The sequence below is a fragment of the Colobus angolensis genome, unplaced genomic scaffold (assembly GCF_000951035.1).
Source record: "Colobus angolensis palliatus isolate OR3802 unplaced genomic scaffold, Cang.pa_1.0 Scaffold226, whole genome shotgun sequence".
NCBI classification, from domain to species: Eukaryota; Metazoa; Chordata; class Mammalia; order Primates; family Cercopithecidae; genus Colobus; species Colobus angolensis.
The window spans coordinates 5,521,775-5,546,187 of NW_012115444.1; the positions used below are offsets into that span (position 1 = coordinate 5,521,775).

Here is a 24,413-nt window from a genome sequence, read left to right on the forward strand (position 1 = left end):
TTTACATCTTTATTTAGAGAGAACTTCTTATGCTTGACCTGTATCTCACTAATTAATTTTACAACATTTTCAAGTCTACTATGTACTGTTGCCGACATGGCTTTCAATTTGGTGACCTTATATTTCATTTGTACGTGGTCTTTCTTTATCTCGTCCCATTACCTACTTATAATTTCATCTGCTATTAGTTTATAAATGTATATTATCTTCTTTTACATGATTAAGTACATGAATCTGATTTTTGAAGTTTTTATTCTGCTGTTTTATATAGCACATTTATCTAAGTGGAAGACCTTTCTTCTGTGCCTTTAGGTAATTTCTTGTACATGTCTATGCTTCAGGGTTTTTAATAGGTCATATGTTGAATGGTCTCTGTTTACACTATCCATACACAAAAGGTTCACAAAGGCCAAGGACTGAAGTATATTCCAAATGCTTGGATAACCATAGGCTCTGTCAAAGATCAAGGTAGGGCTGTCTCATAGCATTCCAGGAAATCACCCAGTTCCAGAGCAGACAAGAAAAGGTACTCAATATAATGTGAGCTGAGAGAACCTTTGAGGGTGAATGAATTAAGGACAACAGTGAGGAATGTGACCATGGAAGTTATACTAATGTTCAGTCTTAAGAGGCAGCACCCCCTTACCTGACTCCCTCTTGCATTAACCCCACAAGATCAATCAGTTCTGTCATAGGGTCAAAACTGAAAGGGTCTGGTTGAGTGGGCTGGAGGAAGCAAAAGCAGAACAGAGAGCGTCTTTTTCCATACTTTGTTCTCTCTACCTGGTCCATCCTCAACAAGGGACAGTCAGCAAGTTTACTCCATGCTGATAGCAGCAGGCTGGTTTCCTATTGGAGCCACTAGGAAACCTTCTTCCTCCACCCTTCTTTCTTCACCGTTGTCCCAAGTCAGTGTGGCTCTCATTACTCCAGATAATGGGCATCTGTGGTGAAGAATGTTTGCCTACTTCCTGGGCCAATTCTTTTCCTTGTGGACATGGCAGTCTGCTGGTCATCAGTGACATTCTCACTTGGCTCCATGGAAGTGAATTTGGCAGAAATCCTTCAAGTTTCTGGTACATGGTTACTTTTTACCATTAGTTTCTGGTACTGTTGTAGAGGCTGCTATCTGTACAAACTAAGGCTACTTGCAGTGAGATGATGGTAGAGGAGGGTTCAAGGCATCAGTGCCTTCATTGCCATCTTGTCTTGAAGTCCAGCTAATTGCATTTTGTGATGTGGCTCTTTTGGGCTTAGTCTGAACGCCTTTATTCAAGACTCACTTTCATGTTATAAATCATTATCCATATGTAATCGGTAAATGTGCCTCTCTTTTTCCTTTCTTTTCCAGCCAAGTAGTGACTCACCAAAAAACGTTGAGAATCCCTTGAATTAGGATATTTAAGTCTAAAAGTGGATGAGAACTTTATGAGACTTTTATATGTAAATATTATTAAGATTTATAAATCAACTCCAGAAACTAGAACAAAATAAACAAGCACTCATTTGTTTTTCTAAATCCAGTCCAATCCTAAGGCCCTCCTGCCTGCACGTATTGGGGCTCTCCTCCCCACGACCACCTTCCCATTTGGTGAAAGGGTGTGGTCCTTGGTCTCTGGTGGTTCCCGTGGTTACTGATGCGCTTCCTGTCAGGGAGCAATGGTTGGTGCAATGCCATCTGTCAAACACTGCTCTTGTGATGGGCCACACAGATGTCCCTCGAGGTGTTCCTCTCACCAACTGCAGGCTTAGCCACACACTGCTGCTTTCGAGGCCACAGAACTTAATGATCAGTCACCAGAGATAGCTGCGTGCAAGTTCTCTGCCAGCCCCAGGTGGAAGGCTTTCTAAGAAAGGTGGAGTGGCTGTATTTTTATATTCAATTCAACAAACGTTTAGTGAAAGCTGCCTATAGGCCAGGCACTGTGACAAGATTTGAGAATTTAAAGATGAATAACAATTTCTGTTGCCAAAAATGTATAATCTCGGTAGCGTAGAAGTGGAATGCATATAAACATAATAATCAGTATTACAAGGCCGGGCGCAGTGGCTCAAGTCTGTAATCCCAGCACTTTGGGAGGCCGAGACGGGCGGATCACGAGGTCAGGAGATCGAAACCATCCTGGCTAACACGACGAAACCCCATCTCTACTAAAAATACAAAAAATTAGCCGGGCGAGGTGGCGGGCGCCTGTGGTCCCAGCTGCTCAGGAGGCTGAGGCGGGAGAATGGCGTGAACCCGGGAGGCGGAGGTTGCAGTGAGCTGAGATCCGGCCACTGCACTCCAGCCTGGGCGACAGAGCGAGACTCCATCTCAAAAAAAAAAAAAAAGTCAGTATTACAAATCAGAATTTGATAAACCACCTTAGAGACAGTGCAAAGGAAGGATGTTTGCAGCGTGTCTTCTTCCAAAATGTAACTTGAATCTGTACTTGGCTGCATCTCTGCTGATTCTGCCCTGTCGGAGGCACCATCCTTTCTCTCCTGGAGAACTTAGGGTTTCCTTGCCATTCCTCTGCCATTGCACCCCTGCTGACATGACATGTTCTCTGTACATACAGCAGTCTCAGTGATATTGGTGATTCCTTTAAAAAGCAAATCAGGGTTGGGTGTGATGGCTCATGCCAGTAATCCCAGCACTTTGGGAGGCCAAGGAGGGAGGATCACCTGAGATCAAGAGTTCAAGACCAGCCTGGCCAACATGGTGAAACTCCATCTCTACAAAAATACAAAAATTAGCCAGGCATGATGGTGGGTGTCAGTAATCCCAGCTACTCAGGAGGCTGAGGCAGCGAATCACTTGAACCCAGAAGGCAGAGGTTGCAGTGAGTTATCACGTGATTGCACTCCAGCTTGGGCAACAAAGTGAGACACTGTCTCGTAAAAAACAAAAAAGAGCAAATCAGGCCTGTAATCCCAGCACTTTGGGAGGCCAAGGTGGGAGGATAACTTGAGCTCAGGAGTTCAAGACCACCCTGGATAGCATAGTGAGACCCCCATCTCTACCAAAAATACAAAAAATTAGCCGGGCATGGTGGCACATGCCTGTAGTCCCAGCTACTCAAGAGGCTGAGGTGAGAGGATGGCCTGAGCCCGGGAGGTGGAGGTGGGGGTTGCACTGAGCTGAGATTGTGCCACTACACTCTAGCCTGGGTGACAGAGCAAGCCTCGACTCAAAACAAAACAAAACAAAACTTAAAAAAAAAAAGCAAATCAGAACCTACCACACTTCTGCTTAAACACTGCACTGGCTTCTCACTGCATTTAGAATAAGATCCAAACTCCTGACTATGGCCTGAAAGGCTGAGTATGATCTATCCCCACCTACCTTTCTAACTTTCCCGCTTCCCCACTTCCTCTCCCTCAGGCTCTCCCAGGCCTGTTTCCTCTCCCATCTCTTGACTGGGCCCTTCTCATTCTCCAGATGGCCCGAATGAGGCCTCTTCAGAGAGGTCACCCAGTCTGCCCCTTCAGGCTTCCCATCCATTATTTTTTCTCAGCATCCCATCCTTTGGTTTTTTTCAAGGAACCCTTCAAATTTGTGATGATGTATTATCTGTTTAGTTGTTTCTTTCCACCTGACTGTGAACCAACCCTGGCTTGCTTTTCACTGTACGCCTATAGGCCTGGTACTCATTCAGTGCTTAGCATATAATTTTTAAATTAAGACTGCCTTAGTCCCACAGGTGGAGAACGATTTCAGCAGGTAAGTTAAGGGCACGAGGAAAGGGCCTTTGAGCAGAAGTAATGACATAGGCAAATTGTCGAAGGAGAGGTTCCCTAGTATATTTGTAGAAGAAAGTAGACCCGTGTGTGTGAACCCAGCACAGTTCACTTATGATGGTTTTGAAATCTGCCCTGGAAGTTTCATGCATCTTTTAAATTTTGGTTTAGTTTTTCAAAAAATAAATGAAGTCTTTTCTTTATTTTTTCAATGAGGGCAATGTTTGTTAAGAACAGTACATAAGGTAGAAAAGAAGATTGGTTTCTAATCTTGGTTCATCTCCCCCACTGACCTTGAGTTTTAAAAACATAGAGAGCACGATCTTGTGTGGGTCTCCACTGTCATAGAGCCCTGGTGAGAATCATGAGCAGTTGTAGTAAAAAGTACTTCTTTCATATCAGCAGGTGGTTCTGTAGGATTTGCATCCATAGACTTCTATGCAGCATCCTTTCTGTTACTTACTCTTTTCTTTTTTAATCAAAACAGTCCATTGAAAAAATAATATTGATTACAACAATGAATTCTGTTGATTTAAATGGTGGAACACAATGTTATCCTGGAGATATAATTCTGTGAAGTTTTGATTCAGGAAAGTCCAACTCAGCCCTTGCATCTCTTTCCTGGCTCTGGGTCCATTCTTTATTCTAGCTGAGATGTTTATTTTATGTATGAAACAGCTCCCATCTACCTACAACTGCTGATTAAAAGCTCAGAATAATGAAATCTGCACAGTCAAAACTTGACTGTTGGCTATAGTTATTATGCAACTCTTAACATTTTTCTTTTGTTCCTGTCAGTACAATAAAATTCTCAGCTTTTTATTTCAGAGCTAACTCTTCAAATACACTAAAATTTGTTGCACTAGTATTTTTTAATGGCTGAGCTAAATTACTTCTTAAAGTTAAGATTATATGCTTTTGGGAGGAATAAGAAAATGTAGTGTCTGAGCAATAGCATCATTCAGACTGTCTGTGAACAGCTAAATGGAGATAAGAGTACAAAGGTCACTCCATGGGCCTTCAATTTTTGTCTTTAAGCAGACTGCTCACCATGCCTTGATAGAAATAGCAAATACAGGGCCATACGTGATGGCTCACGCCTGTAATCCCAGCACTTTGGGAGGCCGAGGCAGGCGAATCACCTGAGGTCAGGGAGTTTAAGTCCTGACCAACATGGAGAAACTCCATCTCTACTAAAAATAAAAAATTAGCCAGGCATGGTGGCAGATGCCTGTAATCCCAGCTACTCGGGAGGCTGAGGCAGAATTGCTTGAATCTGGGAGGCAGAGGTTTGTGGTGAGCTGAGATTGTGCCATTGCACTCCAGCCTGACAACAAGAATGAAACTCTATCTCCAAAAAAAAAAAAAAGAAAGAAAGAAAGAAAAAGAAAAGAAATAGCAAATATAACAAGAGACATAGCATAGGTGATAAGATGCAGCATATCCCAATGCCTGGATGATTCGCAGCAATTAGGAGACCTCTAGTGGGGTTTCTTAGGCAAATGATAACTCTCTTCCTACCCACTCATCTTGATTTCTGAATTTCTCATGTTAGAGGAGTCTTGCACACTTGCCTGAAATCAGTTAGTGGCCCTACACTGAAGTGCGCCTGTCTGAGCAAACAAGTACATCAACCACAGTGCCCTGAGTTATTGAGTTATGGGGGCAGAACTCTAGAGGTCTTCTAGGTGTCTTGTAAATGAGGGAGTGGGCATGCACCGAACTTCCTGGGAGTCTGTTTCATAAGAGAGGGACAGAACATCATGAAGGTCATCAAGGCAAAGACTGAAGGTTGGGCTGAGGTTCCCTACCACCAAAGGGTTCCCTACCACCAAAGGAAGGGAAATGATGTGAAGAGAAGACCAGAACAACTAAGGTCACATTTGGCTCTGTCCCGATGTTTCCGATGGGTGGCCCTCAGAGAGAGTCACCATTAAATTAGGGGACCTTTGGACCAGAGGGGTAGTCAAGAAAGGCTTTGCAGTAAAGGGGTATTATATAAGCATATGTTCCAAGCACTTTAGCAAATAGCTGTACCCCACAAACACTTGATGATTTGTTAAGTGTATGAAAGGGGCATTTTGAAGGTATAACCAACACACACACATGCACACAAATTCACAAGCTACCACTCCATGATTTGTTAATACAGGAAAAAAATGTGTGTATGGATGCATGTACATTTGTTTTTGTTTGTCATTGCTTCTCCTAGAACTCTTTATTGATACAGAGAAAGAAACAAATTAGTTTATGAGGCAGAGGGTTGTTAGGAAACCTTTCCAGAGGAGGTGATCTCTGAGTAAGGTTTTAAGGAATGACTAGAATTTGCAAGACAGACAAGGAATGGAAGAGGATTGGCAAGAGGGAGTAGTGTGTCTATAGGCACTGAGATAGTGCTACAGGGTGAATGTCTGTACCCTCCCACAATTCATATGTTGAAGCCCTAACCCCCAATGTGATTGTATTAAGAGGTGGAGTGTTGGAGAGGTAATTAGGTTTGGATAAAACCATGAGGGTGGCGCCCCATGATGAGATTAGTGTCCTTTTAGGAAGAAGAAGAGACAGCAGAGCTTTCTGTCTCTGCCTGTCATATGAGGACATCACAGGAAGACAGCTGCCTACAAGCCAGGAAGAGAACCCTCACCAGAACCTAGCCACACCAGCACCCTGCTCTCAGACTTCCGGCCTCCAGAACTGTGAGAAATGAATTTCTGTTGGCTAAGCCACCTAGTCTTTGGTATTTTGTTATGGCAGCTGAAGCTGACTAAGGGGGTAGTTAGAAAAGCTTTTTAGAGGGTATTAGGAAGGCTTTTGTGACAGAGCTGCCACAGTAGGATATCTGAATAAGGTTTTAAAGAATGAATAGAATTTGCCAGGCATACAAGGAATGGAGGAGAGTTGGCAAGAAGGAAAGGTGTATATAAAGGTAACAAAAAACATTTAGAATTTGAGAAAGTCATTTTGTGTGGCTGAAGTGTGCTACGTTAGTTTCTTATTGCTGCTGTAACAAACTATCAAAACTTAGGAGCATAAAACAAAATGTATTTTCTTATAGTTCTGAAAATCAAAGATCTGTCATGGGTCTCACTGAGCTTGAAGTGTTGGCAAGCTGTGTTACTTTGGGGGGCCTCAAGGGAGAATCTGTTGCCTTACCTTTTCTAGCTTCTGTGGATCACATGCATTACCTGGCTTGCAGCCCCTTCCTTCATCTTCAAAGCCAGCAGTATAGCATCCTCATATTTCTCTCTGACTCTGACTTCCTGCCTACCTCTTCCGCATTTAAAGGACCACTGTGATTGTGTTGCACCCACATAGATAGTCCAGGATAATCTGCTTATATTAAGGTCAGCTGACTAGCAACCTTAATTTCATCTGCAACCCTATTCCCTCATGCCATGCAATGGAACATATTCACAGGTTCCGTGGATTCCATGGACATATTCAGGGAGGCCATTATTGTGCATACCACATATACAATGCAAGACATTGAGGGCTACCGTAAAGAGTAAAGATGGCATGACCCATCAACCCTAGGTGGAAAAGATCATCCATTCAAAAGGGACCATCATCTGACATTTAAAAATAGAGGAGTGAAGGTACTAGAGATTTTCCTAAGGTATAATGGTTATGTTTCTGTTGACTATTGGTTCATAAACCCAAAACTTGGTGGCTTAAAACGGTAATGATTTATGATTTCTCAAGATTCTGAGGGTTGGCTGGTGATTCCACTGCTGGTTTCAGCTGGGCTCATTCATAAACTACATTCAGCTGTAGGGTTGGCCAAGCTGGAAGGTCTAAGATGGCTTTGCATTATCCGGCACTTGGTGACAGCCATTGGCAGGGCTACCTCAGTGGTTTTCAATGTGAATTCTCATCCCCTGCTGGGCTAGGCCAGTTTCCTTACATGGCGGGCTTGTGGCAGCATTCCAACAGCAAGAAGGTGGAACTGCTGGAGACCGAGACTCTAGACCTCACACAGCATCACCTCCACCGCATTCTTTTGGGCCGAGCAGTCAGAAGCTTAACATTAATTCAAGGGAAGGGAAATAGATTTCACCTCCTGATGGGAGTTGCTGCCGTGGCCTTATTTCATCCAGCACAGGCTGTACAGGTAGGAGTTTTTGTTCTGAGAGTGGAATTTTGAAATTTGGGATTTCAGAGGTAAAATCTTTCTGGATGACAATAATATCCAGCACGTGTCCAAAAGGAGATGGATGGCTCAAGTAGAATGTGGTAAAGATCACTGGCACTGAGGGAGAGAAGAAATGGCGAGGCTAGGATATGGGCTGCACCATCCTGTGGGCCCAAGAACGCTGTGTGGGCAGGGAGTGTGGAGGAGTGACCTGAAGTCCAGGAGATGACAGCAATAATAGCGGACAGGTATGAGATGATCAGACCAGATGGGGTGATTCTGTAGACCATGAAGATCATGATCATGCTTTTCCAGGTCAGCCTTGTGAGTGGTGGGGACCAGAACTACTCCGCCATGCCCTTCACTTCCCCACCTGCATGGTCTTGTTTATTTAACAGTTTTTCAAATAAACTTGTCCCTTCTGACTTCTGAATACTGTGCAAGTGAATTCATCAGGTATTGGTGAAAATATGAAAAAACGTTCAAGTCAGTTTTGAGTAAGATGGCAGAGCTGCCATGGTAGCAGATTACCAGTGTCCATTCTTTCAAGCTTTTCTTTTTTTTTTTTCTACCTTCCTTGTCTCCTCAGGTATGTATCTAAGTATGAGAGGGTCTTCACATCGATCAGCAGGATTTATAGTGGTGACATTTATTAATAGTGTTAAATGAATAATACTTATTACTCTCATTCTAGGTAAATAAAAATCAGAAACCAGACAGTCATTATCCAGATGGTCCTAAGAGTACACTCAACCGTCAGAATGCTAGATATGAATAAATTAGAGCCTGTAACAAGTGGAGAAGGATAAAATTGCATATTTTTATAATTACTACCAGAATTTAATGTTTCTGTGTTTATGTGTAACAAATGAACAAATGATTTACAACAATGCAACTGTAGCATGAGTTTCCATCCTTAGCTGTGACTTCATATTCTTAAAATGCTTTTTAGAGTACCTCAAGAGACATTTCTATTCCAAATAAAAGATTTTCAGTATTTGGAAACTCAGTGATTGCTTCCTGGAAATTCCATATCTGCAGCAAGTGATCTGGGCCATGAATATTTAACTCTGCCCAGCCTTTTATTTTCCCTTACATATTATCCATTTCGCACAAGGGTCAGCACCTTTGGCAGTCACTTTGGTCTCGAGCAGACTGTTATGGATTAGAGGACCCACGGATGTTATTCTCACCTTTGACACAGCAATTCTTCTTGGGACTACTCATGAAATGTGTCTAAAAATAAGTGAAGTAACGATAGTTTTTGTAATCATAGCCTTAACACGAAACGAGAAGGGCTTCTGTTACTACCGGAGCCATCTTCAGTGGACGCGGCACAGCCGTTTCATCAGTGCTGCTATGATTCAACTGATCTGGGGGATTCCTTCTTGGGGGCTGCTAGCAGGGCTAGTTTGCAAGCCTACCAGAAAATCAATTCTGTATTACTAGTGTCCTATTCTCCGTTTTTACCAAGTCTAAACATTCTCCCAAATTTTAGGGATTGGCTCTATATGACATTTATCTATCAAAAAAATAAATCAATAAATAAAATTCACCCTTAAAAGAGGAAGGTTTCCTACCACTGAGGACATTTAAAGTAATGAACCTCCATTTCCAAAGTTGTGAGACTCCAACTAGAATCTGTTTTTCTGATTCAGGCTACTACCCCATGCTAATGTAACCAGAAACTTCTCAAAGAGTGTTAAGTATTACCATTTGTATTCTGGAATTTAGAAATACCTCAGGCAAGCATTTTTAACACAGCTTTCCGACTCTATTATCTTTTCATTGACTGTGACCTCTTCCCCGCCCTCTCCACACCCAAAACTTTTTCTGCCTTCCTAGCTTAAGATCAGCTATACCACGTCTTGTTTCTGTGTTCTTTCATTTTCAGTGAGTTACTGTTTGGTTAATTCTTCCAAGTTGTATCCTTTTTATAGAACTTTGTCATTATTAGGTTTATGAGTTTGCATCTAATTGTGGCCTTCCACCTGACTCAATTTTGTTGTCATCTGAAGGCATTCAGCATCATGGTTATAATTTTTGAAACCATCAGTGTGTCAGGTACTACACTGAGGACTTAATTCATCAGTTCACATAATCCTCACAACAACCTTAGGAGATGAGTATTATTATGATTCCCACTTAACAGATGAGGAGACTGAGGTTCAGAAAGTACAAACAACTTGCCCAAAGTCCAATGACTGGAAAAGTGGGGAGCTAGGATTCAAACTCACATCCTTCTAAGGCAGGGTTTCACAACCTCAGCCCTGTAACATTTGGGGCTGGGTAATTATTTGTTGTGGGACATTGTCCTGTGCATTGCATAATGTTTAGCAGCAGCATCTCTGATCTTCTACCCACTAGAAGCAGAACTCCCTCCACTAAGTGACAACCAGATATATCTCCAGATACTGCAGAGTGTTCCCTGGGATTTGTTTAGGATCCACCAATCTAACACTAAATTCATGCTTTTGCTATGTTATACTGTTAGACGGGTAACTAAGAAAACCATAGAAATTTAAAACTAAATTTGCAAGAAATCAATTTTAGGAGTCACCATGCCTCGTTGATCATCAGAATTGGAGATTTTTAAAGATTCCTTTTCCCCACCCAGGATGTTCAGGATAAGTATTTGTCAGGTGGACAGGTATCTGACTGTTTTAAGCCTCTCCACGGTATAGGAATTACAGATCCAATCCTAACCTAAGCACACATCTGTTCCTCGAATCACTCTACTCCATTCCTGCCAAATCGTTCTCCAGCCTCAGCTTTAACACGTCTTGTGATGGCATTACAGTCGACAGTTCCATACCCTTCACTTTCTGAGACAGCCCATGTTCCAATAGTCCTAACTGTGAAAAATAATTCTTCTTAATATTCTTTCTCTATATTCCTGTCAGTGCCCTTAATCTCATATTATCCAAGTTATCATTTTTCTCAAATCAGATGAATTAAACAAACACTTGAGTCCCAATTATGTATTAGACTTTACTCTGAACAGTTTCTTTACCATAGCCATTAAAATCTTTACTGACTCCTTAAAAATGACTGTCCACCCACTTTTTTCAGTTTAACAATGGACTTCCATTGCTTGTCAGCCTTTTGACTAAGATCAAGTGTAGTATCTGTTCTTATTACAACAGACTCCCTCAAAAATGCAATTATAATTAATTAACATATTAAAATCATACATGGCTGGCCTCCTACCCAGCTTCTACTGGTAAGCAGTCTGCACCCCTGTTTGTGAAGGGTCCTGTCCCTGGGGAGACCAAGCTGGCAGGTGCTTTTTCTCTTCCTCTTGGCCTCTCATCAGCAACCCTGTTTAAACCTTCTTGGATGATTTCAGGAAGATTCCAAAGTAACTCTCCTGGTAAAATTATTCTTTGCCATATGTTCCAGATTTCTTGATGAAAACACAGAAGATAATGTTTTTGAATCTTATTATGGGCCCTCTTAAAAATATCTTTTTTGTGGCTGGGCACGGTGGCTCACACCTGTAATCCCAGCATTTTGGGAGGCCAAAGTGGGGAGATCACTTGAGATAAGGAGTTTGAGACCAGCTTGGTCAACATGGCAAAACCCCATGTCTACTAAAAATATAAAAAGTAGCCGGGCCTGGCAGTGGGCATCTGTGATCCCAGCTATTCAGGAGGCTGAGGTAGGCGAATCGCTTGAACCCAAGAGGCAGAGGTTGCAGTGAGTGGGGATTGCACCACTGTGCTCTAGCCTGGGCGACAGAGTGAGGTTCCATCCCTCTCTCTCTCTGTCTCTGTCTCTCTCTATATATATATTTATGAATTATGAATTTGATTTAATACAAATAAATATAAATTAATTTGATTAAATTTAGACTTACAGTTTACTCTTCTTTGACGTCAGGTAGTCTTTCAGCCTGCACTTTTGATTATTCTCTAAGTCCCCATAACAGTTTTGAACCTATAGAAAACTACTTTTCAACAACAGATATTGGCTAATGGGCAATATTATGATGAAGTAGATGCTAGCATTGCCAAGGCTGCCTATTGTCCCAATGTTGATGTTTAGCCCTACAGGTGACCGGACTTGCTAGCAGGCCAACGTGAGTAGCCAGCCAGTAGGCTATAAATGTGTGCCAGCTGTCCCGACAGTGGCTGAATGGAGCTCCAGTAGGCAGGTTGTGTTTAGAGAAAACCAAGAAGAAAATAACATGTTAACGGGAATAAACCGTTTGGGGTCAAAATAACAGTCCCATGTTTTTGTACTTGTGTGAGATATAAAAAGAAAACTTGAGTGTCAATTAGGCTTAGTATGAACTTCCAAACATTCTTGCCTGTGCTTGTGCACCTCCAAGGAAGTGGCTGGACGAAGGCAAAACTCCCTGAACCTCTCACGTCTTCGATTGCTCTGGAAAGCCTTGGTGTCCTTACTGCGGTGTTCACTCTCTTCTTACAGAGTTTTATAAATGGACGCTGACATGGACTACGAAAGACCCAACGTTGAAACCATCAAGTGTGTGGTCGTGGGTGACAATGCCGTGGGAAAGACGCGCTTGATCTGTGCCAGGGCATGCAATACCACACTCACGCAGTATCAGCTGCTGGCCACCCATGTGCCAACCGTGTGGGCGATTGACCAGTACCGCGTGTGCCAGGAGGTAAGATGCACAGAGTGTCTTTAGCATCCCTAGGGCACATCATTGCTGGTTACCAGTCTGATTTTTTCAAGGAGGAGCATGGGTAAATTGCACATTCAAAACAAAACTAACCTTTTTAGTGCCACAAAAGAAAACAAAAGTAAAATGCAAACCGGAGACTATGGCTCTGGGTATCCTGAATGAGGGTTGAGACAGGTGGTTCCAAAAAGGGAATTAAGACTTAGCTTAAATCCCATTAGATAGAATAAGGAAACTTAATGCAAGTGAATTGAGGGGCACTGAGGGTGCTGACTTGAACACGATTCTCCTGGGGAACTTCTTACTGACACTGAGCACAGATGCTGTTTCTCTCTCGCCTGCAGGTCTTGGAGCGTTCTCGGGATGTTGTTGATGAAGTGAGTGTTTCTCTCAGGCTTTGGGATACTTTTGGTGATCATCACAAAGACAGACGCTTTGCATATGGCAGGTAAACCAAGACTAGTACTGCGCGGTTGAGCTTGAGTGCAATTTCCTTTTCAAAACCAGCAGCTGGTTCACAAATCAACAAAAACCACAATCATATGGCCTTGAAATGTGCTGGGTTCTGCACTGTGTCTAAGAAAAGAAAAAAGAAAAAAAAAAGAATGGTATTGTTTCCTGATGTCAAGAAAAGCAGCATGCCCTGCCAATGAGGAAGTACTGTGTTGAAAACAAGCAGTGGTCAAGCTGGAAGGTTTGCTAGATGAGGATTCTGTAACACCCTCCAACTGCAGGCTGCTTTGATTGCTGGTTCTCTGAGTAATGCTTCACTTGCCTTCTGTTAGAATGTTTTATGTTATTTTGGCATTTGGTCACCCTACTTCAGAAGGACTCTTTGGTCTTTTCATGACCATATTGGCAGAGTCTAATGTTATTTGCTTTGAGTTTTGTGTTATCTGAAAAGTCTGTTATTTTTATTAGAAGGTCATTTTTAAAAAGAAAGAAAAACATCTCTGAAGTCCTTTGCAAGACATATTTCCAAAATGAACGGAAACACTAATGTTTATTTTTTATTTTTAAAAAAAGGAGAAAAAAATCTAGTAATGGGAAAACTCCTCTAGAAGGACATTAATATGGGTAGGAACATGGTCAAAGTGCCTTAAAATATTTAGCAACTTCTCCTTGCCACCATAACTTAACGTCTCTCTCAATGAAAGGGTTATAGCTATTAAAATCTGGATTAGTGGAGACTTTCTTTTTTAACCACTTAATTATAAATGAACACATTTCATTTTAAGTGTAGAATGTAGATATCATGGCCTTGTTGTCTCTTGACATTAAACATCATGTTACCTTACAGGATTTTATTAGTTGGGAACTCCAAGCACATGAATTACTCGTTGGTATTGAGATAAGCATTTCTGAAGATTCTTCTATTTCTCCAAGCCACTAGCTCTCTGAACAGACTTTTATTGTCATTTATCTAAGTGGCCTAAAATAATGAATAAACTGCTGAAAGAGTTTGCCCTATTCCTAGGAATTATTTCACACACTGAAAGAATCTGTGACTTAGACCACTTTTTTCAAGGCGACTCAGAAAGAGAGATATGGAAGCAAAACACGGTTTTAATGTCCCCTTGGTAACAAGGACTTTTGAACTTAATATCCGACATCATAGATAGTTTTCTTTTCCTTGAATTTCCTGGATTTTTTTTTCTTCCTCTGATGTTCTTGATTGTTATCTTAGTTGCCGTTTTGCTTTTTTCTTTTGTCCAATTGTTCTACGTGTAAAAATAACAATTATAAATGAACCTGCTTGTAACTGCTGGGCAGTCAGGTTTGTAACCCCTGTGGTTTTGAGGAAGCTTGATTTGATGACTTGAGGCAGTGTAAAGATAAATACAATAGATTTCAAAGGACTTTTTTATATCCCCACTTCTAAAACGGTGTTGTGAAAATGATGAGCCTGATGATGAGTTAATGGAAATATTTGGGTTTAGACTCTAGAAACTATTTCAACAGCTCAGTGATTTGTTGCCACTAGAAATGTATGCATTTGTCAATACCTGTGAAAAAAAAATACCACGGAAAATAGGAGAAAACAACAACAATGAAATGTATTCATTTCGAACAGTGAATTTTAGCATGACCCCTCAGCATAAAGCTGGTGTGGTGGTAATAAAAGGGCTGCTTCATTATCTTGTGAGATTCCTGCATAGCGTTTATTTAATGGCACAATAGCCTTCGTAGATCCACACTGGGCCCTGTCCAGCTCCCTGACGTAGCTGGAGTCATTTTACAATACAACATGCCATACCTGCGTGTGTGTTCCCTCCCAACAAAAATAAGCTGCTCTTTCCTGTGACTCCATCGGTTCAAAGTGCTTTGTTCTGCTCCCTTGTCTGTAACATTTGGTTCTGTCAACTGTAACCCATTATCCCTTTGGTAGAAACAGGAAGTGCTCCCCCAAGCCAACTTTGATTCTCTGAGGAACATAGAGGGGCTTCAGGAACACTCCCATGTTTTTGGCCACGTTCTCCTTGGGGCCTCACTTTGTGTGCACGTTTGTACCTTGTATTTCCTCTGTCTTTTCCAATTCCTCGCAGCCTCCAGGCGTCTTGACACAGACCCCACCTCTAGTTAAAGAACAAAAGCCAGAGCTCCTCTCTCTTGCACTCCAGCATCTTTCTGTAAATGCTAAATATGTAAGATCACATTGACGTAATGCCAAAAAATTACATTTTTATGGAAAAACCTGAGAGAGGTAGTTCTTTTATTCACTCTAGGTCGCTGACCAGTACATTTCCCTGCTCTGAGAGAGCTGTTTAATTTCTTAATGACTTCAAGTTTTACCTTTATATCATTCGTGAAGGCGAGGAATCATAATTATAGCTTCTGACAATGTTTGTTTTGCAAACCTGTTTTGTGACTGACATTTTTACTATACTTAGTGAGAATTACAATTCAGTGGGATGTACTCAGACATAAACTCTGAGGCATGTGAAATACGTTCCCTATACTTGGAAATGTATTTGAAACCTTTTTAAAATAATTAATTTGATTCTTGTGGTGACAGTGAGAGAAGCCAGATTTCAACCAATATGTCTTAGACCTTGCCTTCAGTTTCCTCTGCTTCATAGCAAAAGATAGTTAATAAGTTGCCCCTCAAACATTCTTTGGCATGGACAAGCTGTAGTTTGCAGAGAGGATTCTGTGGGATGAGGAGTTGTCAGTGGTAGGCAGTTGGCCAACTTGAATTTGCAATGTTCCTGATGTGGTATAACCACAGTGTTATTGCTCTCTTATGATTTAAATGGAACTATTCTACCCATTTTTTGCCAATTAGAATAAAATCTTCAATTTATCAAAAACCTGCTGTGTGCCAGTCAACACATTAGGTGCTTTGCCAACATTAGTTAATCCTTTCAGGAACTATAGGAGGCAGAGATGATCTTGGTGCTACCATTGAGTAAAGGGTTGAGTTCTTTTACTACCATAAATTTTCCCAACAACTGAGTCTCAGAGGCAGATTCAAAGTCACTCTGCCTGACTCCTGGCTCTCACTCTTTCCACTGTGCCAAACTACCTCAACCTAATGGGACCCTACATTGGTGAGCTGGATTTCTATTTGCTCTTTTGGATTTGTGCAAAGATTGGAACTAGAAGAGATTTCAAAAGGTCATCTGGGTGATCCCGTGTCTTCAGGAAGGGAAATCATCCATCTATCCAAAAAGAAGTATTGATAGGAGCCCTTCTATTCCATGGAGATAAAGGAAACAGAGTAGCATGAGCATTGTAATGCTCTGCACTTTGAAAACTGTCGACCCTCTCTTCTCTGGAGTGAATAACTCCAGCTCTCTTATGGCCTTTTTCCCACCACCTACTTTATATCCACTTTTGGATGAACTTTTGAAGCTCTTTTCTGGATCTGTTAAAATGTCAGGAACAAAACCGTACATAGTAACCATGACTTTGATCAGCTGCTCGTTTTTGGCAAGGAAAGCTCCTCTTCTTAAAGGGATGTCGCTCAACTCAAGAGTTGTCTCCTGGAGCTCTTATGAGAATGAAATGTCCACATTTAGGGACTTAGCACTGAAAATATAGACAAACAGGATGGGCTCTGCCTTTATCAGGAATCTGGCCCTTTAGTCCCTGTATTAGTCAGTTCTCACACTGGTAATAAAGATGTATTTGAGACTAGGTAATTTATAAAGAAAAAGAGGTTTAATGGACTCACAGGTCCATGTGGCTGGGGGGGCCTCACAATCATGGCAGAAGGCAAAGGAGGAGCAAAGTCACATCTTACATGGTGGCAGGCAAGAGAGAGAGCATGCGCAGGGGAACTGCCCTTTATGAAACCATCAGATCTTATGATACTTACTCACTATCATGAGAATAGCATGAGAAAGACCTGCCCTCATGATTCAGTTACCTCCCACTGGGTCCCTCCCATGACACGTGAGAATTATGGGAGCTACAATTCAAGATTTGGGTGGGGACACAGCCAAACCTTATCAGTCCCTTTTGTCTAGTCATGCACAGGTAGATAATTACAGATTCTATTGTGTTTTTTTCCCCCCTATAAAATTTCCTTCATTGATCTGCCTGCAAGTCAGAGAGCCTCCAGACACTGAATAAAGCCTATGTTGCTGACAGTGATAACAACAAGTATAGTTTAATCAGGGCGCCCCATGCGCCAGCCCTGTGCTACGTGCTGCACGTGTCCTGTCCTGCTTCATTCTTGTGGCGAGCCTGCAAAATAGGCTCATTTCACAGTTGGAGAAACAGGCACAAAAAAGGGCCATGGTCAGACAGCCAGGACAGAGTGGAGCTGGACTTTCCTCTTGAGTCTGTCTGACTCCAAAGCCCATATCTTCCCCATCCACCATGCTGTTGTAGCTGGTGATGATGATGGATGACAAAATTACTTGAAATTTCCTCCTGGTACAGTCTGAATCTTATACAGTCCCATGTGGACCCTGAAGACCAGCACTCACAATCTATTACCAGCTCTGATATTCCAGTGTTCCTCTTAAATTCTTTATTCCACAGCAAAGAACTTAATTCTTTATATGCATCCATAACTAGCTGAGTATGAGTCCTTTTGTTTTCGGTAAAAATGATACATCCAAGCAAACTTTCTGAGAGTGAATGGGAATCTTGGCATGTTTTCCCCAAATCATTTAACTAAAACATTTAGAACCACTGTACTTCCCCTTATCCCCAGCAATTTCTGGGCATATTTTGAGTCCAGTTGGAACCCATTTATTATATAGCTTATTCTTACACACTGATTTTTCTCAAACGTTGTTAGTTCCTATAAGAAGTAAAGTACATGTTTTAAATGATAATATTAATCAGAGCTATGGTTTCTGGGTGTCTAGTTTCATGTTGAAGGTACCTGTAATCAGACACGAATGAACACACCCATTCTCAATGCACAGTTGAGGCCCTTTAAAAAATTCAGGACTGTAGTGACTGGTGTTTGTATCTTTGCCTGGGATTGGTTGTGCTCGTGTTTTATGGCAAGGGAAAAAGTAAGGATCAGTGTATGTGTCTAGATAGAGCATTTTGAGTTAGCTCTTAATGTTCATAGCACATTCTAAAGGCTGGGCCAGAAGTAACATTGTAATGATGATGTTAGGATGGCAAATACCCTATTGCACAGTGAAATGTCAAGTAGACCAGGATGTGGACCAGGGCCAGGACTAGGACATACTGAGGGAGTCACTTATCTTGGGTGTAAAATGTAAATAATCATAATCTTAAAAAGACAGGATCACCATTGCTGTTTTTTTTTCTCCTTCTTCCTCAGACACAATATGGCACTGTTACTGATGCTGACTTTATTGAAAATTTTGATACTTTGTCCACCATGGATTTTTTGCCTTAATTTTTTTTTTTTTTTTTTGAGAAGGAGTCTTACACTGTTGCCCAGGCTGGTGTGCAGTGGCGTGATCTTGGCTTGCTGCAACCTCTGCCTCCCAGGTTCAAGCGATTCTCCTGCCTCAGCCTCCTGAGTAGTTAGGATTACAGGCGCCCACCACCACACGCGGCTAATTTTTTGTATTTTTAGTAGAGATGGGGTTTCACTATGTTGGCCATGCTGGTCTTGAACTCCTGACCTTGTGATCTGCCCACTTTGGCCTCCCAAAGTGCTGGGATTACAGGTGTGATCTATTGTGCCCAGCCTGAATTTTGTTTGTTTGTTTGTTTTGTCTGGATCACTGAGGTTTTTTTGGTACCCTCTTACATTTTGCACTTGAAGCAAGTGCTTTGTTTTCTTTATTCAAGTCCTGGCCCTAATGGCAGACTTTATAAATAGATAGCAAAGTAACTAAGGGAAGAAAGTTAATAATGCATGTGCTTTTTATGGAAAAGTAATCCAAACCACACTTTTAAATATATGGTACCAAGAGGTTTTGGAAAATTATCACTGGTTGTGTCTTAAAGACATTCAGTTCAGTGTGCCGCTGTAACAAAAAGAACTAAAAATTGCTCAGGTTACAGAAAAAAAGTAGAAAGACATGAAAGAAAAGCAGCAGTTTGAACCAAGAGATAGAAATAGTTGTTCCCTAAGAGGTTAGGTTAAAACTGTTAGCTCTGCTATTTGAAGAGAGCAGTCATTCGGATGTAAGAGTTCTGGAAGAGGTGAATCAGCCCATTTTAGCCAGTACCTAGATGACTCTGAGGCAGATGGTCCTCTGGCCCCACTCTGGTAAACACAGTCCTGGAATTTTCTGATGCTTGTTACCAAACCTCAGTCAGAAGGGAAGAATCTTTGATGATGAGAGACAGAGCTTTTGAGTAAGGGATGCCAAGCAAAAAAGAGCACATACTGTGTGATTCCATTTCTGTAACGTCTTAGAAATGCAATCTAATCTATAGTGACAGAAAGTTGATCCCTGGTTTCCTAGAGAAGAGGATGGTGGGGAGGGATGGATCACAAAGGAACATAAGGATATTTTAGGGGTGATGGAAATGTTTGTCATTTTGATCATGATGACGGCTTGGGGGAATACATATGTCAAAATTAATCAAATTAAACAACAAATATGCAAATTTGGTATATTTCCATTATATCTCAATAAAAATTATTAAGAAGAGAAATAGGCCTGGTGTAATGGCTCTCGCCTATAATCCCAGCACTCTGGGAGGCTGAGGCAGGTGGATCACTTGAGGCCAGGAGTTCGAGATCAGCCTAGCCAACATGGTGTAACCCCATCTCTACTAAAAATACAAAAAAATTAGCCAGGTATGGTGGCACGTACCTGTAATCCCAGCTACTCTGAAAGTTGAGGTGGAAGAATCACCTGAGTGTGGGAGGTAGAGGCTGCAGTGAGCTAGGATTGTGCAGCTGAACTATAGCCTGGGCAGCAGAGCAAGACCCTGTCTCAAAAAAAAAAAAAAAGAAAGAAAGAAAGAAAAGAAAAGAAATATCCTGATGGACAAAGTAGTCTATGATATATGAAGAAAGATTTGCATGTTAGACTATATTTTTTTAATTATTTATGAAACTTTAAGTTAGTTCTCATTGAAAACATAAATCACTATGTGAACTTAAAAAAAATGGAACGAGATCCTTAATAGCTGAATATAATCCTGAAACTAAGGATGGTACAGTGTCATACTGTCACACAAAATCATGCTGGTTTCCTTTTCTCAGAGATAGAGCCCCCACTCAGTGGCTCATAATCTGACCCACGGGCCTATATCTCAGCCTGTGGTTATGTTTATATCTTTTTCTAACAAGAAACGTTTCACCAGATACCCTGTGATAGCCAAATAGAGAACACCAAGTTCTGTGAAAGTTTCCCATTTCTTCATCAAATAGTAACAATTTTGTCTTTTGTAGCTGGTTGGTTCTGAAACTGCTGAACATGGTGGTAATCTCTGGGAGCATGCATGTGACTCCATTTTGTACCCAGTCACTCTGACTGGAAATTGGGTGCCGAATTGAGTGATCAAGTGTGTCCTCTCACTGGGGTTGGTTACTAGACTCATGGGCATGAAACTCCATTCTTATTTGTTTCTCTGGATTGAATCCCAGCCTGCCTTCCCAGCCTCCTGTCTTGGTCCAGACATAACAAAGTATTTGCAGTTCTGTGTCCTTTGTACCCTCCAGGCCCACAAACATGCATTATGTTAGAATTTAGACCTCTATCACACCTATTCTCAAGCTAGCTAATCACTACTCACATTCTAAGAATTAGAACAAGTGTCACGTACTCCTAGAATTCCTCTCTGCACTCTTCGCACTCTCTCTGTCACTTTCGGAATCTAGGTGAGGTGTCTCTCCTTATGTTCCCATAGGACACCTTTGCAAATTCCTGTTGTAGCAATACCTGTATGGTGGGAAAACTGGCTCCTTAATTTTCTCCCATTCCCCTTATCCTATTACCAGAGTATATTTAGGACAGAGATTTTTTCTTTCTATTCTCTATCTCCTATACCTAGGCCTGGTGTCCTGTAGGAGCTTGGTCAATGTTAGTTGAATGAGTCAACAAATCTCTCATGTGTTCCAGAATCTTCTAAGGCATAGACAAGGAAATAGTCTTATAATAAATTCCAAATTATTTTCCTAAGTTGAATTTTATACATGCACTTTTATAATAAGAATAACAAGTGATGAATCAACCTGCAGGTGATGAAGATGGAAAATACCGGTGCTTAGCCTCTCCTTAGTGAATTAGCAAACAGAAAGATCAGCTGCAAAACCAGGAGAAAAAGGAGAGAGCTACACTCAGCCATACCCTCAAATCCTCCCTTGTTTTCCCCAAATTTTTGGACTTGTAAATTGTTTTGGTAATGCCTTTCGTGAATGAGTATTCTTAAACAGCGAATTACTTGTATGAATAATAATGCTTTTCCAATTATAGGTTGTTTCTCCTCTGGGTATCATTTTCAAGATCTTTATAAGAATAATTTTTAAGAATAATTATATAAAGAGACATTTTTTAATCCATTTGCCTAAAGATGAGAGCATTAACTAGAACAATTAAAGGTAGATTATTGCCGTTATGTGATCATCCAAAACAAACAGATACACGTTAGACTACATGCATACAAATAACTCAAAAAATTAAATCTGTGGTGGAAGTTTAGGGATTCTGTACTAAAGAACTCAAGCATTGAATTGCAGTGAAGCTGAATCATCTGGTGCACAGAAAATACTTGTACCATTCTCTGTGCCACCCTCGGCCTGCTGTCCCACACTGTCCTTCCCGCTCTGAACTGGTACATCTTGTATTCTACCCAGAAGAAAAAACAGAAGAGCTGGGATTCCTATGCCTGACCCAGGCTTGTCCCCAGGATGAAATTGTCCTTGGAAAGCGGAGTGCCAAATGAGATAGCAACAGGGCTTGATTGATGCCTGGGGCTCACCCATGTGCCAGGGCCAGGAAGGATTTTGGCTGCTGCCCAAGCACTGGTCACATGGCTGGGTTCTTTGTGGCTCAGCCCAGAAAAGCATTGATAGGCCCAAGAGAGTCCACAGGAGTGCGATTAATGAGGCCACTGTGATGGGCAAAGAGAATAAGGAATATATGCATTGTTCAGTACATTAACATCTTGTCTTCTGCGTTCCTTTTACTTTTTTTCTATTACTGCTTAATAACAGGAAGCTTGACAAGTTGGGTCAAATTCAACTAAGTGTGTTGACTTTTCACGATGAAAGAAGAAAAAAAAAAAACATCAGTTTGTGATGTGTTTATACTGGCGCTTTCTGATGAAGAAATATATTCCAGCCCATACAGTTTTTCCTTTTAAAATAGGTGGTGAAAACAAAGAGACTGTTAAATATTTCTACATATCTTCAGTAGATAATTGTTACTTATCTTTCAGCTATTCCATATCAATAAAGGACACAGCTGGTAATCCAAAAGGAAAGGATCTCTTGATGAAAGTGGTCTGCCATTCTTATTAAAGTCAACATACAAGATACATTCTTGGTGATTTTTGAACCCATAATTATATTTGTCTGACAATAATTGGCACTTAACGGTTTATAGAACACTTTCACTGAGATTTTCCTTAGTGAATCTTAACAACAATTCTACCAGTAATTTCTAATATTGGCCATGATTAGACTTTCAAAATTAGTCCACCACTTTATTCTCCCCCGAAAATGCCTCTGCCCCCAGCCTCGAGAGGATAAGTCAAAAGGAGGAAGTTCTGAATTGCAGACACAGAAAGCACATTAGTGAATTCTTTTTCCAGTTTATCATCTTGACTATCCTTTTACTGATTTGTTTGTTTGTTTTGTGTGTTTTTTAAAAAGCAAGATGGTCTGTGTAATAGAGGGCTTTCTTAAGCCTTAATTCTGTTGTAACTTACCTGGAATTAATCCTGAAAGTAACCTGTCCATTTCTTTACATTTCCTTTGCTTCTGGAGATAATCTAATTCCTGGAAGAAATTATTAATGCATCATTATTCTGGTGTTATGAAATTATCCAATTACATGGGGTAAAGAGATTTTTTAGAGAAATTCAAATAATTAAAATATATAGAGATTAACCAGTTAACCTCTGCTGTATACCAGAGGTATTACGTGGCAGTCTTTCAGCAATAATAGTCTGAAGAACTGTAATGGCTCACATTATATTTTCATTCTTTATTAAAGTTCCAAGTGATTCTCTGACTTACATTAAGCCTAAATTCATCTCTTTTAGACTTTGAGTCTGCAGACACATTTGTATATGCAGGTTTTACTTTCTGATATCCATAAGGCCTTTTAATTTAATAAAAATTAATTGAGGGCCCGTTGTCTTACACTGTGTGTGCACAATGAGAGAGAAACTAATAGGAACAGGACAAAAATCCCTGAAAATGACCTGATAGTATAGTGGAAAAGACAGCTACATAAACCATTACAGTTCAGTGTTAACAATGCTGAACTAAAGGTGTCAGTTCCTGGAACAGGGAAGCAAAAATAATTAGCTCAGTAAAAGCTTAGCATTATTCTGAACTCTTTTGGTTCATATCACACATCTGGTCCTCAGGCTATACCTTCCACGTGTGTATACAGAATGCGGCCACTTCCACCTGTAGGGGACCCCTCCCAGGCTTGGCAGAGTCACCATCCTCTCTTTCCAGATTCTTACCTCTTAACTGGTCCTCTGCTTCTTCCTGCCTTTCCCTCCCTACCCCCTGACCCTCCCCATCCTCTCCCACTCCTACCTTGCCACCAGTTTAGTCCATTCTCATTAAAGCAATGGACTGACACTGTTCAAACGTAAATTATATCACAACGTTCTGCTCAAAGACTTCAGTTTCCCCTCACGACTGTGCTCTAGCAGAATGGCATGGTCCCCTCCCCCAGGGGGGCACTGCAGGCAGGCTCCTACCTCCGGCTTTTGCTCTAGCTGTTTCCTCTTCTGCTAGGTTCTTCCCCCACATACTGGCATATTGACTCCCTCCCTTTCTCCAGGGCTTCTGGAAATGTCACCTTCTCAGCGAGGCCCTCCCTAGCTACCTCATTTTCAACAGCAATTTTTGCTCCCCAATATGTCTGTCCCCTTTCCCTGCTTTGTTTTCTAATGAGCACTTAGCACTACCTGTTTTAAATATTTTTTCTTCTTTATTGTCTGTCTTCACTAGAATATAGACATAATGAGGACAAGTGCGACAAGGACAGCAGTTTGTGTCTTTTACTAATCACTCTATCCCCAATGTCTAGAAGAGTACCTGGTACACAGTAGGTTCTCAGTTACTATTTCTGCAAGAAATGATTAGATGGTTGATGAATAGTACTGGATAAGTGACTTGACCATTCCTGATACCTTTACTGATTAAAGAGAGTTGCCAAGGAGGCTGGGTAGAGTCCCTTTGTCATCATGATCAAATGATCGCGCTGGTTTACCCAGTTTGGTCTCAGAAGAATCGGGGAGGTTAATCCCAGAAACCTCCCATATAGCATTGTAGCTGACACTGAAGTTTTCTTATATTTGCAACTTGCCCTCAGG

The 24,413-nt window shown here is 41.2% G+C and overlaps 1 protein-coding gene across 3 annotated transcripts in view; it reads left to right on the forward strand.

Annotated features, from left to right (window-relative positions):
- RHOBTB1 (Rho-related BTB domain containing 1) overlaps positions 1-24,413 on the forward strand; it is a 132,789-nt gene that overhangs the window by 77,962 nt on the left and 30,414 nt on the right. For all 3 annotated transcript variants that reach the window (XM_011944109.1, XM_011944110.1, XM_011944111.1), the window contains 2 exons: positions 12,290-12,491; positions 12,854-12,957. In XM_011944109.1, the coding sequence (XP_011799499.1) occupies positions 12,300-12,491; positions 12,854-12,957 (296 nt within the window). In that variant the 5' untranslated portion in view covers positions 12,290-12,299. The remainder of the gene's footprint in view (positions 1-12,289; positions 12,492-12,853; positions 12,958-24,413) is intronic.